Source organism: Colius striatus, chromosome Z, assembly GCF_028858725.1.
Source record: "Colius striatus isolate bColStr4 chromosome Z, bColStr4.1.hap1, whole genome shotgun sequence".
Lineage (NCBI taxonomy): Eukaryota > Metazoa > Chordata > Aves > Coliiformes > Coliidae > Colius > Colius striatus.
The window spans coordinates 61,488,144-61,505,006 of NC_084790.1; the positions used below are offsets into that span (position 1 = coordinate 61,488,144).

Below are 16,863 nucleotides of genomic sequence, written 5' to 3' on the forward strand. Positions count from 1 at the left end.
GAGGGAGCTGGGGCTCTTTAGCTTGGAGGAGACTGAGAGATGACCTCATTAATGTTTACAAATATGTAAAGGGCGGGTGTCAGGACAGTGGAGCCAGGCTCTGTTCAGTGAAGTCCAAAATTAGGACAAGGGGCAATGGGTATAAGCTGGAACAGAAGAGGTTCCAAAGAAATGCAAGGAAGAATTTCTTCACTGTGAGGATGATGGAGCACTGGAACAGGCTGCCCAGATGAGTTGATGAGTCTCCTTCTCTTGGGACATTCAAAACCCACCTGGAGGAGTTCCTGTGTGACCTACTCTAGGTGGTCGTGCTCTGGACTAGATGATCTTCAGAGGTCTTTTCTAACCCTTTGATTCTGTGAAAACCATTATGATAAGGAATCAGGATTTTTTTCCATATTTGGTGATAATGGCACTGGACAATAGATTGCTTTTTTTCCCATTATTTCCAGTCCCTTTTGTCATGGTAATGTCCTAATTGCACCTCTAATAGATCTGTTATGGGCTTTTGGATTTCTCCTATTAAGGCTCAAAATGTGTGCCTTTGTTCCTAAACTGAAAGCAAAACTTTTTTTGTAGTTTGACCATTGCATAAGAGAGCATATACCTGGGTCTGTTTCAATACTGTGCCCTTTATTGTTCCTATTCCTTACTGAAAATAAACGCTTCTGTTCTATGGAAACTTTTAGTTAGTTTTGTTTAATCTAGTCTTATTTGGATTTTCTGTTCTTCCTCAAAGTGTGCCACCAAGATTTAGTTCCATAAATGAACTGTCAAAAAAAAAACCCCAAACCTTTCATTTCCTTATGGTACTATTTCTTTTTTCTGAGACTTTGTGATTCTTTGCTTTTGCTATGATTTCTTTCTGTTTTCCTTTAGGTAGAATATTATTTGTATTTTACTTGATTTTCAAGGTTCTTGAAATAAGACAAGGGTAGGTGGATGTTGATTATGTCATATCTGTAATGTTGCAAGATTTCTGCCTCCTACCCAGTCTGTAGTTCCTGACCTTTGTCTTCCAAGTTCACATTTGGAATGTGATGATCTCCTTTTTTCACAAGTAGGCAATTGAACTTTTTAATTGAATATTGGGATCCTTTCTTCTGCTGGTTTAGGCTTTTACAATGCCATGTTGTCACAGGTGCCATTTTTTGTGTTGTTTTTGAAAGATATGTTTTATTTGTGTCAGCTATATAGTGATGTGCTTGTTTCTAATCAAGAAGATGCCAGTTTTGCCTGATGTTCTCCCTTTAAGTTGTAAGTTGCATTAAGCATTGGAAGTAGAACAATCTTGTGAATAAGCCGTGTGAGTGAGCACTGTTTTGCCTACAGTGTAATTTATGAGTTGAAATTCATCACTTGTATCTTTATGCGCAGGGATAATTGTGTATTATTGAATGTGATCAAGTTGTAGCCAATTGCATAGGCATGGAGCGGTGCTTAAGGTGTTTATTAGCTGAAACCGTCTTCAGTGTAATACTTACTTATCTGGAGCAAGCTTGCTAAATGTGCTCTGTTTTTATCTGTGCAATGCTCTAAAACCGGTAATGAAGGTGGGAAGGAGAAGTTTCATGGCACTGCGTGAACTTCTCCCTCTTTTCCGTGTGTGCGAGGGACGCGGCTGTTTTTGGAAATTAAAGATTGCCGCGCGATGTGACCCGCCCCATGCCCGGCCGTCTCCCTTCACCCTCAGGTTACGTCGGCTCTGCCTGCTCTTCCTCTTCCGGCTTCCTCGGCGCTGCATTTGCCGCTCGCCGCGGGCAGCTCCGCCCTCCTGCCCCCGCCTCGCGCGGGACCGCGCATGCGCCCGGGCCGCTCGGCAGCCGTGCGTTCGCTGCCGGCGCTGAGCCGCCGGCTCTGGGGCCAGCACTCCGCCCCCTCCGTCTCCGGCACCTTCCATGGCCAAGCGGTGCGCGGAGTCTTTAGTGTGTCACATGCCCGTCAAACGGCTACTGCGCGAGCCGCCGCCGCACCCCCGCGGGGCCGTGCCCGAGCGGCGGTCGCGGGGCGAAGTGGCGGGCGCCGACCCCGTCGCTCCGAAGCGGAAGCTAGAGGCGGCGGACGTGGAGGCGCCGCAGGACAAGCGACCCAGGCTGCGGGGGAGCAGCCCCCGCGGGGAACAGGGGGACGCGGGGGACAGGCGGCGGCGGCGCGGCAGGTCCGGGCCGCCGCAGGACGAGAGGACGGCAGAGGGACGCGACGGTGGCCGGGGCAAAGACTGGGCCGCCGCCGCTGGCGAGGTAACGGCGCGGGGCTGGGGCGGGGAGAGGCTTCCCGTGGGCGGGCCCGGGCTGCTGGCCTCCGGGGAGAGCAAAGCGTGGGCGGTGCTGGTTGCAGTCGGAGCGCTGCGATCTGGCGGGCACCTCGGCTCTGGGGCGTGGGTGCTGTGCGGCGGGGCTGGCGGGCCCTGCGGGGGACTTGTGGAGTCTTAGAATCGTTTCGATTGGAAAACACCTGTAAGATCATCCGAGTCCAGCCACTAACCTAACACTGCTAAGCCCACCGCTAATCCATGCCCCTCAGTATTTAATCTGCAGGTCTTGTAGATATATTTGGGATGAAGCTGGAACACAAAAAGTTCCACTTAAATATGAAAAAACTGTTTTACTGTGAGGGTGAGGGAGCAGTGGCACAGGCTGCCCAGAGGGGTTGTGGAGTCTCCTTCCTTGGAGGTCTTCAAGACCCGCCTGGACATGTGCTGTGCGGCCTGATCTAGGTGAACCTGCTTCTGCAGGGGGGTTGGACTAGATGATCTCTAAAGGTCCCTTCCAACCCCTACCATTCTGTGATTCTATGATCTCCAGGGATGCTGATTCAACCACTTCTCTGGACGGTCAGTGCCAGTGTTTATTACAGAGTTCCCCAGCCTTAGCCAGGCACAGCACAGTGCTCAGTGCTCTGCTGCACCTTCCATGCCTCCAACTGTTAATCGACTGGCGTCTCTTACAGCTTTTTCTTTCTTTTTTAATGTTTTTTTTAATTGTTCTTCTCCCAGAGCGAAAGAAATAAGGTTTTTACCGTCCGTCCCTTGCCCCTTCACTCCCCTCCCTGTAGGAAAACTGACGGGAAACAGCATGTTTGGAGTTCACCTTAACTAAATCTGTCATTCAGCCAAATTTCCATCCAAAAGTATCGTGGAAACTTGAAGAGTTTATTTTGAAAACATCCCTCTTGTTGGAGGTTGCAGGTCAGGCATACTGGGATATTACCAAGGTCTGACTTTGCTTTTTTTTTTTGGGAGTGGCCATTTAGTAGAGATAGCAGAGCTATCTTTCAACCAAACCATATAGTGAAGGCAGTGATTGTTAAATGATGAAGATCTCTTGAAACACACAGTTGACTTCTTGTGCTTCTGGTTAGTTTTGAAAAAAATTCTTACTGGCTGTGAGAACATTTTACCCACAAGACAAAATAGAGTATTAAGAACATTTTAGTTTTTAAAAAACACAATGCTAGGTAAAATTTCACACCTGTTTAGAAGTTTGATGTGTGTTCACTCTTCTTCCCACCTGGAGCTTTTCAGTAAGATCCAAGTACTTGATGCAGTGATAAGTGGCAGAAGGTCTAATCAAGTTGAGTGGACTTCGTACTCCACTATTAGACTCCGTTTTTGAAAAGTTGAGGCCTTGGATAGTATAATGCCTGTTTCTGATAAGTAAAACAATTATGGCTTTTCTTTCTCAGGCTGTGCCATTTGGTGTTTTCTTGTTTGATTAGTTGGCGTTTTTTTTAGTGACAAATGGTAGAATTGAGGCACCAAGAAATGAAGTAAAAAATTCTGTTTGCTGTGAAAATTACAAATTCTTTTTAGAGTGTGCCTTTTAAACACAAGCATATCTTTTATTCTTGAAGAGAGATCAAGTGTCTTCTAAAGTGAATTGAAGCGGATGTCATCTACCTTAACTTCAGCAAGACTTTTGACACTGTCTCCCATAACATCCTCATCAGAAAGCTCAAGCAGCGTGGCTTGGATGAGTGGACAGTGAGGTGGATCGAGAGCTGGCTGAATGACAGAGCCCAGAGGGCACAGAGTCGAGTTGGAGGCCTGTGGCCAGTGGAATTCCACAGGGATCTATTCTGGGGCCAGTCTTGTTCAACATCTTCATCATCAACCTGGATGAGGGGACAGAGTGTACCCTCAGCAAGTTTGCTGATGACACCAAGCTGGGAGGACTGGCTGATTCCCCAGAAGGCTGTGCTGCCATTCAGCGGGATCTCAACCAGCTTGAGAGCTGGGCAGAGAGGAACCTCATGAGGTTCAACAAGGACAAGTACAGAGTCCCGCATCTCGGAAGGGAACAACCCCATGCACCAATATAGGCTGGGGGTTGAACTGCTGAAGAGCAGCTCTGCAGAGAGAGACCTGGGAGTCCCGATTCATAATAAACTAAGCATGAGCCAGCAATATACCCTCGTGGCCAAGAAGGCCAATGGCATCCTGGGATGCATCAAGAAGAGTGTGGCCAGCAGGTCAAGGGAGGTTCTTCTCCCCTTCTACTCTGCCCTGGTGAGGCCTCATCTGGAGTCCTGTGTCCAGTTCTGGGGTCCTCAGCTCAAGAGAGACAGGGAAGTGCTGGAGAGAGTCCAGTGCAGGGCCACCAAGATGACCAGGGGACTGGAACATCTTTCATATGAGGAAAGGCTGCAGGAACTGGGGCTGTTTAGTCTGGAGAAGACGAGATTGAGACTGATCTTATTAACATGTATAAATATCTGAAGGATGGGTGTCAGGAGGTTGGGACATCCCTTTTTTCTATAGTAGCTAGTAACAGGACAAGGGGTAATGGGATGAAGCTGGAACACAAAAGGTTCCACTTAAACATAAGAAAAAACTGTTTCAACGTGGAGGTGAGGGAGCCCTGGCACAGGCTGCCCAGAGGGGTTGTGGAGTCTCCTTCCTTGGAGGTCTTCAAGACCCACCTGGACATGTTCCTATGCGACTTGATCTAGGTGAACCTTCTTCTGCAGGGGTGTTGGACTAGATGATCTCTAAAGGTCCCTTCCAACCCTGTGATTCTATGAACAAACTGAGCAAACCTGTACAGAAAAATTCTTCTCCATCACAAATATAATGCTGAATTTTTACTTATCTTTAGGGTTATCAGGCATGTGATTTTAAGCTTTAGCAGTGTCAGGAAGGCAATAAGCCCATTGGATTTTTCCACAGTAGAGAATGTTTATATTAAAGATTTTTTGTAGAACTCTATTTTTAAACAGGTTGTTAGTCCTGAAATCCACTATTGTATAAAAGTAACTTTGCTTTGAAATAAAGCTTGGTTAATGTCAGGGAAGAGATGTTTCTTCCATCTGATGTGTCCTCCCTGTATGTTTCAAACCTTTCATAAAGATAGTTCTGATGATTTTCACAGCTTTCTGAAAACACAGCATAGGTTGGGAATATGCTTCACTGTTCTGTGGCCTGTGTAGTTCACTAAAGTAATAAGCTGTGGTGGTTTAGCCTGATATCCACCAAGTCATAAAATCACTCCCCCTCTTAAACTGGACAGGAGAGAGAGAGAAATATAACAAACAGCATGTGAGTTAAGGGCAGAGAGATCACTCGGCAATTAGCGTCACAACAAAACAGACTCAACGTAGGGAGAAAAATATTTGATTTATTAAAGAAACAATAAGAGCAGGGAGATGAGAAATAAAACCATCTTAAAAACACCTCCCCCTCCCCTCCTCTTCCTGGGACTCCCAGTGGTATGGGGGATGGGAGTTGTGGTCAGTTCACTCCAGATGGACTTTGCTGCTGCTTCTTCTCAGGGGAGGCCTCATCACACTTCTCACTGCTGCACTGTGGGGTCCCTCCCATGGGAGACAGTCCCTTACAAACTTCTCCAGCATGGGTCCTTCCCATGGGCTGCAGCTCCTCACAAACTGCTCCAACATGGGGCCTCCCATGGGGGCAGCTCCTCAAACCCTGATCTAGCGTGCGTCACCTACTGGGAGAACAGTTCTTCAGGTACCGACTGCTCCAGCCTGAGTCCCTCACAGGGTCACAAGTCCTGACAGCAAACCTGCTCTGGCATGGGCATCTCACCCACAGACTCCTAGGTTCTGCCAGGAACTTGCTCCAAGATGAACTTCTTACGGAGTCACAGTCTCCTTCAGGCACTTCAGGCATTCACCTGCTCTGGCATGGGGTCCTCCATGTGCTGCGAAGTTTTCGGCTCTTGGCCTGAAAAACCCAGACTCGAAGGCTGAAAACCAGGCTCGAAGCCTGAAACCAAGCTCAAAGCCTGAAAAATGAACCAGGCTCGAAGCCTGAAAAACCAGCTCCAAGCCTACTTCATGCGGCGATCAACCCAGGGTCCGATTCTCAGCTGGGTGGGAAGAAATCAGTCCTACTCAATGTGAGTGATAGCAGAAATCTTTATTGAGAGCAGGCTCTAACTTATATACACAGCAGCTTCAAAGCTAGCTCAGCAACAGCAGCTAATAGATTACATTTTCTTGTTCATCCTACTTGCGGTTTCTGCGATAAGCAAGCTCCCTCACATTTTCCCATCTTGTTTTTGCACAAAGTTGTTTTCCACCTTGAGCTGTTAGCTCGTTAGCTGAAAACAGCCCGACCTTGAAGGAGCAGAAAGTGGCCTGCTGTCTACATGACAGCAACTACTTTAACCATGGCTCTGACTCTGGTCTTGATTGTGCATTAAATCCATATAACTAGAGCTCAGGCTGCCTTGCCCCATCAGGCCTAACATTATACCCCGGGATCCATGTCCATGCTCCCTCATTTTTTCTCCACATCCATGGGCTGCGAGTGGATCTCTGCTCACTGGTGGTCTTCCATGGACTGCAGGGGCACAGCTGCCTCACCATGGTCCTCACCACATACCACAGGGGAGCCTTTTTAGTGCCTAAGCACCCTCCTCCCCCTCTTCCACTGACCTTGATGTCTGTGGAAATGTTTTCACATTCTCCCTCCCTGTTGCTGCTGCAGTTTGGCAACTGTGCATCAACTTTTTCTCCTTCTCAAATACATTATTCACAGAGGTGTTACCTCCGTCACTAATTGGCCAGGCCTGGGTCAGCTGCAGGGTCCTGCTTAACATTGACTGGCCCTGACCCTGTGAGGTACAGGGGAAGCTTCTGGCAACTCTTTTTGTTTAAAGAAGCCACCCCTGTAGCCCCCCACTACCAAAAAACCTGGCCCAGGCAAAACCACTACATAAGCATGATGTTTTGTTAAGGTTAAAAGCAATTACAATTACATTACAGCTGTCCAGAGAAGAAATTTTGTTTGAGGTTTAGTTGCAATTAGAGTTGGAAAATTAGCTCCTTGAAAATGAAACAACTTTGTTGGAACTGAGGTTGAGAATCTTGAGGTTAATCTTGTGTGCAGCCTGAGTCCAAAATCAAAAGAAGGCATATTTTGTGGTTATGAAGTTTTGCATTGTAATCTTTTTGAAACAAGAATACTGTCATTTATTTTGTGTGTATAAAGCACCCAGCATAGGGATGTTCTGGGTTTATGTACTTAGCTCTCATGATGTGAGCAGTAGGCTATTAAAAGTTAGAGTTAAGGGAGAATTTGTAAGGATAGCTGACAGCTTCTGAAACTCCATTGCTTTTTTTTTTTTTTTTCCAAAGAACTTTTTCCCACCGTCCCTGGGCAGTTCTGGGTGAGTGACACTGTCTAGGTCAGAATACAGGACTGGAAAATCTTCCCCTTTTGCACTTTGTTGCTAGTTGTTAATGACATGCAGCACAAAAATTTCCATTTACAAGAATGTTTATGCAAATGTGTGCAGCTACTTACGGTTTGACTTTCTTACTCTCTCCATATAGTCAATCCTTCTGTTCCTGTGGCACTGTATAATTTAATTGGTTTTGCTCTCAATTCCTGTTAATGCAATCTTTGGTTCTTTAATTTTCCTTGAAGACATTTTATTTCCTAGGGGGTTGGACTAGATGATCTCTAAAGATCCCTTCCAACCCCTACCATTCTATGAGTCTATGTAGCCATTTTGCTGCAATGAAGTGTCTACACATTTCATACCTCATTTATTACAGATCTTGAATAGTACAGTGTTTGTAGGAAAAAACAGGTTACCTAGTAAAGCAAGTGGTAGTTCTTGAACAGTTTCAGTATTAACAAATAGAACAATGTATTCCGTAAATGGAAAATATGGTGAATTTACATGCTCTCTTTTGAGGAGTGGGGTAAAGCATTTTTCCTGTATCTGAGGGGGCCTAGGAATGATACTGCGATTTCTTGAACATTCCTTTTTTTTGTTCTGTTGCAGAGCCAGCAGATAAACGTAACTTTTCAGGAGCCATACGGAAACAGTTGTACCAGTTTATTTGTTAAACATGTCTCAGTTCAGCACCTGTTTACAGCTGAAACATTAAAGTAAAATATTTTAAAATCCCGATTGTACCTTAGGAAAAATACAAACCGATATTATACAGAAATGCATTTTAGGTTTGTGTCAACATTCAGTGTTTTTATATAGCAGAAGAAAGTACATGCTCAACATGTAAAGAGTTACTAGAGAATTTCCCTTCTTATGTGTATGGTGGCCATAGAAACATGCACAGAATTACCACTGTTTATAGCTACAACATTTGGTTGTAAGCAAACAGGATATTTCCTAATAGAGATTTTTTTTTAAAATACATTGTGATGCCAGAGGTTTTTCTGGTACTGTTTACCAGTTATTAAACTTTCCCTTCTCTGCCCCTAGAAGAGATCTTAATTTTTCTCATGTATACTTGAATACAAAATGTAGATAAAGAAAAGAAGCAGCAGAAAGTATTAGGAATGCTACTTAATGCTCTACTTTTACTGCAAACGTCACCCCCTGAGTTGATGTAAAGTAACTAAATACCTTCTACAGAATACCAGCTTCTAAATGTGCATGAAATTTGTCTCCCATTGTGAGAAGAAAATGTGGTGAACAGTTTCTATGTGGAAAGTACAATAATTGCACAAGTTTTACAGTATCATTTTGTTCAAAGATTGCAATTTGAAGAAATTGGTGAAGTTACTGAAGTATTTCCCAGAGTCTGTACAGTAATTATTTGCAAAAGAACAAAAGTAAAAGACAAAAAAATATTATTTGGTTGAGATTTCCTGTGGTATTTTCCTTAGAAATAGCTCAGGAGGTTTGTGTATCAAAGCATAAAAACTTCTAATGTAAAACAGTTGAGTAACTCTTCCGTGTTTCAGTTTCTCTTAAAAAAGTTTCTTTTTACTATTTCATACTACTGTGATAGACATTAATGTTTTGTTGCCTTTTTCTTTATTTGTCTCTTTTCAAAGCAAGAAGAATTCTGGCAGTATAACTCATTCCTGTATTGGAGAGCACCGTTGCCTGGTATTGATTTGTCTGATATTCAGAACCTAGATGGAGAAACTCCTCCCCCAGAAGTTAAAACTCCTTCACGAACTGACACCATGGAGACTGAAATGGAGACCTGATCAGTTGCTTCATACTTGTACACCTACTTGCAGGAAACTTGCTTCTGTTTGGATTCAGAGTTTTCTCCTTGGGAGGAAAATAAGCATGCTTCTGCCTTCTTGAAGAAGCAATGTTATGTCAGCAAAAGCAAGTATTGAGTTTTCTAGATGGATGGGATAATAACTGTTAGGTACTTAATAGCAATGTCACTGGAGATGTGCAGTGTGCAGGAGGCTGTGATGTCTAGCAAGAATGCTTGAAAACATGGAAGGAAGCTTTGACTACAGAAAACTAGAACTTTGGGATGCAATTAAAAGAAACAGATGGATGTGTTATCTGTTGAAAAGAAAAATTTCGCCTGTCCTGAATAAAAAAATGGAATTGTGGTACCTGAAAGCGAAATAGTTATCCTGTGAATTTACCCTAAAGCACATAAACTATAGTGATTTGTAACTTTTTGTTTGGTTTTGGGTTTTTTGTGTGTAATAGCTAAACCAAAAAATAATAACCTACCAAAACCAGACAAGGCATTCCCTTTTCTATGCAAACCAAAAACAAATGTCAGGGAAGGAGAAGGAAAAGGGGATCTTTTTTCCTGTAAGCTGCCAGTGTTCTAAAAGTTTTTTACATCCTCTGCGTGAAAAAGTCTGTTTGCCTTCCTCTTGCCACAATAAAGCAGTGAGGCTACCAGCTTTTTGGGTTTTGGTCCATGTTGAAATTGATGCTTTTGTTATTCTTTGTGATGTTTCCTCTGAACCCATCAATAACATCAAAATGACAGATGTGTGCAGATGTGTCAGTAAAAGTTAATGCAATATGAGGTTACATACACTTTTTCAGTCTTAACTGACTGTGGTGTAGTTTTTTGCAAAGACTATGGATCTTGGAAGAAATTTTTACAGAAGTTAGCTGAATTTGTTTCTTGATGTTAAATATGAAGTTAATGCTTTTCTCTTTTAATTTATTTACAAGATGAAGTACAATTAGAAAGACTTTAATAATAGGCTGACATATGGGAAGACTGTCAGACTTTGCAAATGTTATTTTAACTTGTGATTTTATTTTTTTGAAAACTATCTTACTTTCTAAAGGACGCTAAAGTTTTGCCTGTGTGTACTTGAAAACTTTGGAACTGTTACCGTGTAAAGTTTCTGATTTCATTTCTTAAGATTGTTGCTTTTATAACTTTCTCATTCTGTTAAGCCTTTTTGCTTAAAATAGTTAGCTTGTCTGCCTGATAGGCATTTGGAAACTTTTTTTCACTATTTGTGCCGTAAGGTGCCTGTATTTTTTCACTGCTTATTTGTTTAAGTTGTTAGCATCTCTTAGTACTCACAGAAGGGGGTAGCTCAGTGACTGGGGTATGTCATAGTGCTTTTTTGGGTATACCTCTACCTGCAGTCAGATTAGCTGGATACATATCTAAACAATATTTACTCTCATACTTTTCTAATTTTATTTAAGTCCAAATACATCAACTCATTTTTGGAGGTAGTTAAAAAATGTTTTTAAAAACAACCTCCCAAGAACCCAACTACTATTTCATGTTCACTGTAATCAAAATAAACTAGTGAGGAAGTAGATTTATTAATTTGTTGAGGTGTTGGGTTTCATTTTGTTGGGTTTTTTAACCCTATATTTGTGAGGTTTATTATATTTCACACCATTCAGTACTCTCAGAATTCAGTACTTTGCACTATTAGCTAGAATCTTTGTAGACATACTTCAGTCACTTAAAATCTGCTTGGAGCTTCATACACAGTAGTTATGTTTTAGCGGTAGACTGCTGCACTCTAGCATTCAAATCTATCAGTCCTCCCCACTACATTCACAGGGCAGAAGAGGATTTATCCATGTCTTCAAAATATATATTTGAACTATTCCATGACAAAATAAATAAGCCCTTTAAAACAAAGTAAGCTAGCACTGTGTTTTAGGCCATAAGTTTATACGCAATTATACTGCAGATAAGCACTTAGCTTGTTCCAGGCGTGGACTCTGGGTATGGGCTGGAATATTACAGCTGCTTTCAGACCATTTGCTGAGATTGGGTTTGGTTTTTTTTTTGTTCATCTGTTTGCAAATAAAGACAAATTGCAAAGCTTTGGGAAACTTTTTTGGAATTAGTCTGAGAATTTGGGATATAAAGAAGACTGGGCAGAGGAAGGGGAAGTGAGGACAGATTACATAAACTTTGCATTTGCACTGTCAAAAGGTGTGATCAAGATGTGTCACTGCCCAGTGTCTGGTGTCTCCATTGTTCAAAGAAGCATTTCAAAATAGCTAGCGTACTTGTTCCAGCTTAATTATTTCCATGCCTACAGTTACAACCTCGACTCTCTAGGTGGCAATATACACTTACAAAGTAAACTCCAGTGACTCTGGAAAATGTTTTGGGTATATTTTTATTCTGAACTTCTACTGAAAATTCAAGCAGTGACATCATTAATGTTAATCATTTCCTTACCATTATACATAAATAAAGGCAAATCAAGTCACAAGTTCCTGATTATAAGGTGACACAAGGTCTTCAGCATAACTGGATTCAAGGTATTTTGTTAAGAATTTTCAACTCATCTCTTGTTTCTCTCTCGATTCGCCACCTTCCCCTCAGAGGGGGAAAGAAAAGGAGCTGTCAGTTTAACACATGGGAATTTATCGTCACTGCTTAGTGCTGTTTCCAATAGTTAGAACTTGAAAACAAGCTTTATCTTATTGTGTGTTGGATGGAAACCTTGGTTGGTGGCTGAAGGCTGCTTTAAACGTACTCATTAAATATAAGGAAGAAAAAGGTAAGTGCTAATTCATAAGAAACTAACTCTCGAAGTAGTGTTTAAATGTTGGTGTATAGATAACAATTAATTTGAAATGGATGATGGCATTTCTGGTAGGATTTTTCAAGCAGTCATTTTAAAAGTGCTTATTTAACATTACTGTTTCAAACTTTGTATTAAGTCATTTGATGTTGATGCAGCAGACAGTATATTTTAATTACTGGTATTTCCTTTGTAAGTGAACTCATTAGTTATCAATAAATATGTTTGGATGCTCTTGGTCAAAAAAAGAGCATTCCTGTCTTAGTGACTTCTAAGGACTTCTGTCTTAAAGACATACAGCTCATAACTTCCTCACTACTGAAGGAAAAAAAAGTTTTGTTATTGCTGATTTGTTACCATTCCCAGGGGAAAAAATTGTGAAAGGAAGATGGAGGCAAAGTAAATTTTTTGTTGGAATTTTATTTTGCTTTTAAGAATGATTATAGTGGATGGCAGTAGTTTTCCTGGTTTTGTTTTGTCCTCTTTTATGATAGTCGGTTTTTGAGAAAAGGGATGTGGCGTGGCTAAACATTACATTTTTTCCACTTTTCTTGTATGAATACCCGGGATTCATGTTTGGATTGGAATATGATGAAATAAATGGCTTACCAAGTATGAGATTGAGAAAAGTAAACAAAAACAGTGTTGTACTATCTTCAATGAAGTCTAAACCAGAGGAAAGTTCTTTCATGCAGAGCAATGGATGGAAATAAGCCACATCTAGTCACTGTGCTTTTGTACAGGTGAATTTTATAGCGTCCCTCATTTTGAACAGTGCACAGTGCTCTTCTAATTAAATTGGAACATGCAATAATTAGTTCCAGTGAACCTACTCTTAAATGTAAAATGTCATGTGTCTGAAGCCTGATGTTGAATAATGGGTATTTCCTTTTGATGCTTCAGCTTGTAGAATATGAAATTTGCTTTCAATTTCTTGAATTTTGTGGCATTTAAAAACCCCTAATTTTGCTTCTGGTTGCACAAAAAGCAATTATTAGGTAAGAACTGTGGCATAAAGTAAGCTACCAAAATTGTATAGTTTTGTGATTGTCAGTTATAAAAGGCAATATTTGAGGTCTTTTTTAATCACAAAATGTTGCATGTGTGTATCCCATAATAGTTTTTCTACTTTTACCTGTTAGGAATTGGAGAAACCTGTGACTGCAAATAGGAGAATCTATTTCAGGCAAACCTCTGTAATTTCCAAATGTGTATTGTGTAAATACAGAGACAGCTTTTCATTGTTTAAATTGAACCCATACAAATAATTGTATGATTATGAAGTACAGTATGATGTGAGAGGGAAGGATATGGCTAAAAAGCAGAAAATGTCCATACTTTGGACAATAACAGTAAGATCAGTCTTGGTGTGTAAATATCAAAATGCCTTAATTTGTGTGACATGGCAAGGCTTTGGGGAGAAATTGCAATCCATCATACAATCTGTAATTTTTTTATTTAGAGCCCATACATACAATGCGTGTAGTCCCAAAGTAAGGATACAGCTTAGCCAGTGGAGTTCCTTTGATTCCAACAAGGGAGTACTCAAAGTGCTTACGTGCATACTTGTTTTTATGCCAGCAAATAGCATAGAAGGTGGAATGGGATCCCTATTGTCTTGTTTTCTCATTTTTTCAAGCAGTGAGACAGGTTGCAGTACCCACATTTCAATTAATTCCTTTCTTCCCTATTTATGTTGTGCACCTTATCTGTGAATATTCTGTATTTTTCAGTGCTAACTACTGCAATCTCAAATTGTTCTGGGATTTCTGTTTTATATCTGTTTGGATGGCCTTGAGTTACTATGAGACCAGAATTGCTAATTTGTAAAGACCAGTCATTTCAGTAAGTTCAGCAGCACTTAGATTCCTCAGACCACATTGCACAGCAATTATTAGTGTCTGCCATTGACTTTAAAGAGTCATAAAAGTGCATTACTAGATTTTCTTTTTCAGTAAGGAAATTTGGAAACACTTGCCTTTTCAAGGTATGATTTTTAGTGCCCCTGCATTTCAGTAGCACTGTTTTACTGCAGATTAGAGTTGGAGAATTTGATTTTTTTGACATGTAGTATTTTGACTCAGTTTTCTAAATGCAGAGTGCTAATGCCCCAGAAGATCCTGTAATATTTTTTTTTAAAATGATCGGTCACACCACTTTGAACCAAGGATTCAACTGAAGTCCTTTCCTAGGCTAGTCAGTTTTTCGTCAGAAAGGAAAAATACATCAAGGTGTTCTTGTATGAGGTTAAGTATTTAAGAGAATTATTTCAGTTGCCAGAACTGATTAATGTTAAAAACTACCACAGAAAACCATAATATAGCAATTGGCAAACACATTGGTCTAGAAATTATATAAAGGCTTAAGACACTGTGTCGTAGCAGAAGAATGTAGTTTTAGAAAGGGAGGACTGGCATAGAGAATAAATACAAAACAAAGTTCTGAATTTGGTGAATAAAGGTAAACTTAAATTTTCTTTCTTCATAGAAATCTAGGTACTCAAACATGAAACTTAAGCCAGCAACAAACAGCCAAGTTAGTTCGACAGTTCATGATACTGTGTATTTATATCATGTAATACGTGATTCAAAGCACAACCTCAAGGCAATGGTAATCATAGCAGCAGCCTGCCTAGCTGACACTAACATCTCAGGTTTTTTGTGAGAGTTGACAGCCAGCTGCAATCAGTGGTGAGTGCTCAAAGCCCTGCAGACCAGATTCAGCTCATAGTGTGATTCAGAACGGTCACTTGCCTGTTGTGGCGTGGCCTTGCTATTGGGCTGTGCATGACGGGGAGCCCTTGGCCAAACCCCACAACTGGTAGCACAGTCTGTGAAACCCAACAGCCAAGTGTTTTGACTTGCCTGCCAAGGAGTCAGCAGTTTTATCTTAAAGGCACAGTGTCACATCAACAGAGATGTTCCTTCAGCTGCCCCCAGCCTTTCGAAGACCAGCCTGGAACAATACTACTCTGTGAATCAGCCCATCTTCTTACATAGGATCCTGTGCTGTTGATTTAAGTCCTTTGCTTTAAGTCCTCTGCACAGATGTATTCCACTCTTTGCCCATGTATGCTCAGTGTACTTGACTGACACCTGAATAAGCATCTACAGGTTTTTCCTCTTGCTTCCAGCTGTGGGTCACTCAAGGACAGACTTCCTTTGCAAAGCACTCCCTGTACATTCATTGCTGTTTAACCCTTAATTTTAGGTAAATAGTTTTAGGTTAGTTAAAGAGGTCATGTGGATAAGATTCTGTATATTCAGTCCCCAGCAGGTTTGTATTCTTTCCTCGGAAGGCTTGAAGCATTTGTTTCGGTATGTCTTTGAGAGTAAATACTACTATCTTCTGTATAGTCCCTGTGAGAAAGGTACATTGTATCTGGTATGAAAAAAAAATGTGGAAGAAAATGTTTTTAAACAAGGGTTTGAAAGCTCCAGGGTCATATATGGAAGAAGTCTCACTGAAGAATCCATATGCCTGCCATTTGACCCAGGCTGGGGAGCTGACGAGTTCACATTTTCTAGGAACACTTTGGAAGGTGGAGACACATTTGAAAAGTCTGTTAGACGAGAGACCCAAGGAATGGCAAACTGAGGACAGTGTTCTCTGAGACTGTTCTAAAAACCCTTAAGACTTCTTATTACTAGAAGCAGGGATTTTGTTAACACTCAAGCAAGTCTTCTCAGAAAGGTTGAAAATTTTTAAGGTGTTACTGTTTAGCTATGCATACTGTCTGAGGTATGGAGAGAAATAGAACAGTTTTCTTTTGATCCTGCATCTTCTGCAGGTTTGTTACCCTACAAAAGTACTATTGTGGTTTAGGCCCATCAGGGAACAAAAACCACAATTAGCCTCAAGTACCAAAGACCTGAGGATTGCCAAAGGCCAGGGAGAGTTTAATTGCTGCTTAAGGTTCAGGACAAAACAGACCAGGTTACTCAGCTTGGGGAAGAAAAGAGAAAATAATTTAATCCACCACCAACTAAATAATAACCATAAATCCCCAAAATATAACCAAAATAAAACAACACAGAGTGCTACAACAATGAAGAGTCCAACCAGCCCTTTAAGACCACCTTCTTGCCACACCTCCCCTCTTCCCGGTCTCAGAGCCCTGATCCCAGTGTTTTTACCTCCTCCCCTCCTGAACGGCTCAGGGGGGCAGGGAGTTGAGTTTTCAGTCAGTCTATTCCCAATAGCTTCTGCCATTTGTCCCTCCTCAAGGACAGGTGGGCTCCGCACCAGTCCTCCCTGCAAGTCCGTGGGGTAACTCACACACACGGCAGCCCTGCACGGGCTGCTCCGATGTGCATTTATTCCAAACGCTGCAGCTCCTCTCTGCCTCTCGTGTGGGGCTGCTCTGCGGCGTGCAGGCTCTCCAGCACGGCCTGGGCCATGGCCGTCTCCCCACACAGTCCCTCGCCCGTCCGGGCTCACTCACATGGAGCTGCTGGTGGCTCTCAGTCCTGCCATGGCCCTGCATGGGTTGCAGGGGCACAGCTTGCATTCTCGCCACAGGTTGCAGAGTGGTCTCTGGTCTAGTGCTCCTCCTTCTTTCCTCCTCTGACTGTGGGGTCCGCATAGTCGCCTCCATCTTGTATCACTCTTACACCTCCCGCCTCGCATTT

The 16,863-nt window shown here is 42.0% G+C and overlaps 1 protein-coding gene across 6 annotated transcripts in view; it reads left to right on the plus strand.

Annotated features, from left to right (window-relative positions):
* Positions 1 to 1,822: 1,822 nt before the first annotated feature.
* Positions 1,823 to 16,863, plus strand: part of TRPM6 (transient receptor potential cation channel subfamily M member 6) — a 110,181-nt gene continuing 95,140 nt past the window's right edge. For all 6 annotated transcript variants that reach the window (XM_062017315.1, XM_062017316.1, XM_062017317.1 and 3 more), the window contains exon 1: positions 1,823 to 2,240. In XM_062017315.1, the coding sequence (XP_061873299.1) occupies positions 1,899 to 2,240 (342 nt within the window). In that variant the 5' untranslated portion in view covers positions 1,823 to 1,898. The remainder of the gene's footprint in view (positions 2,241 to 16,863) is intronic.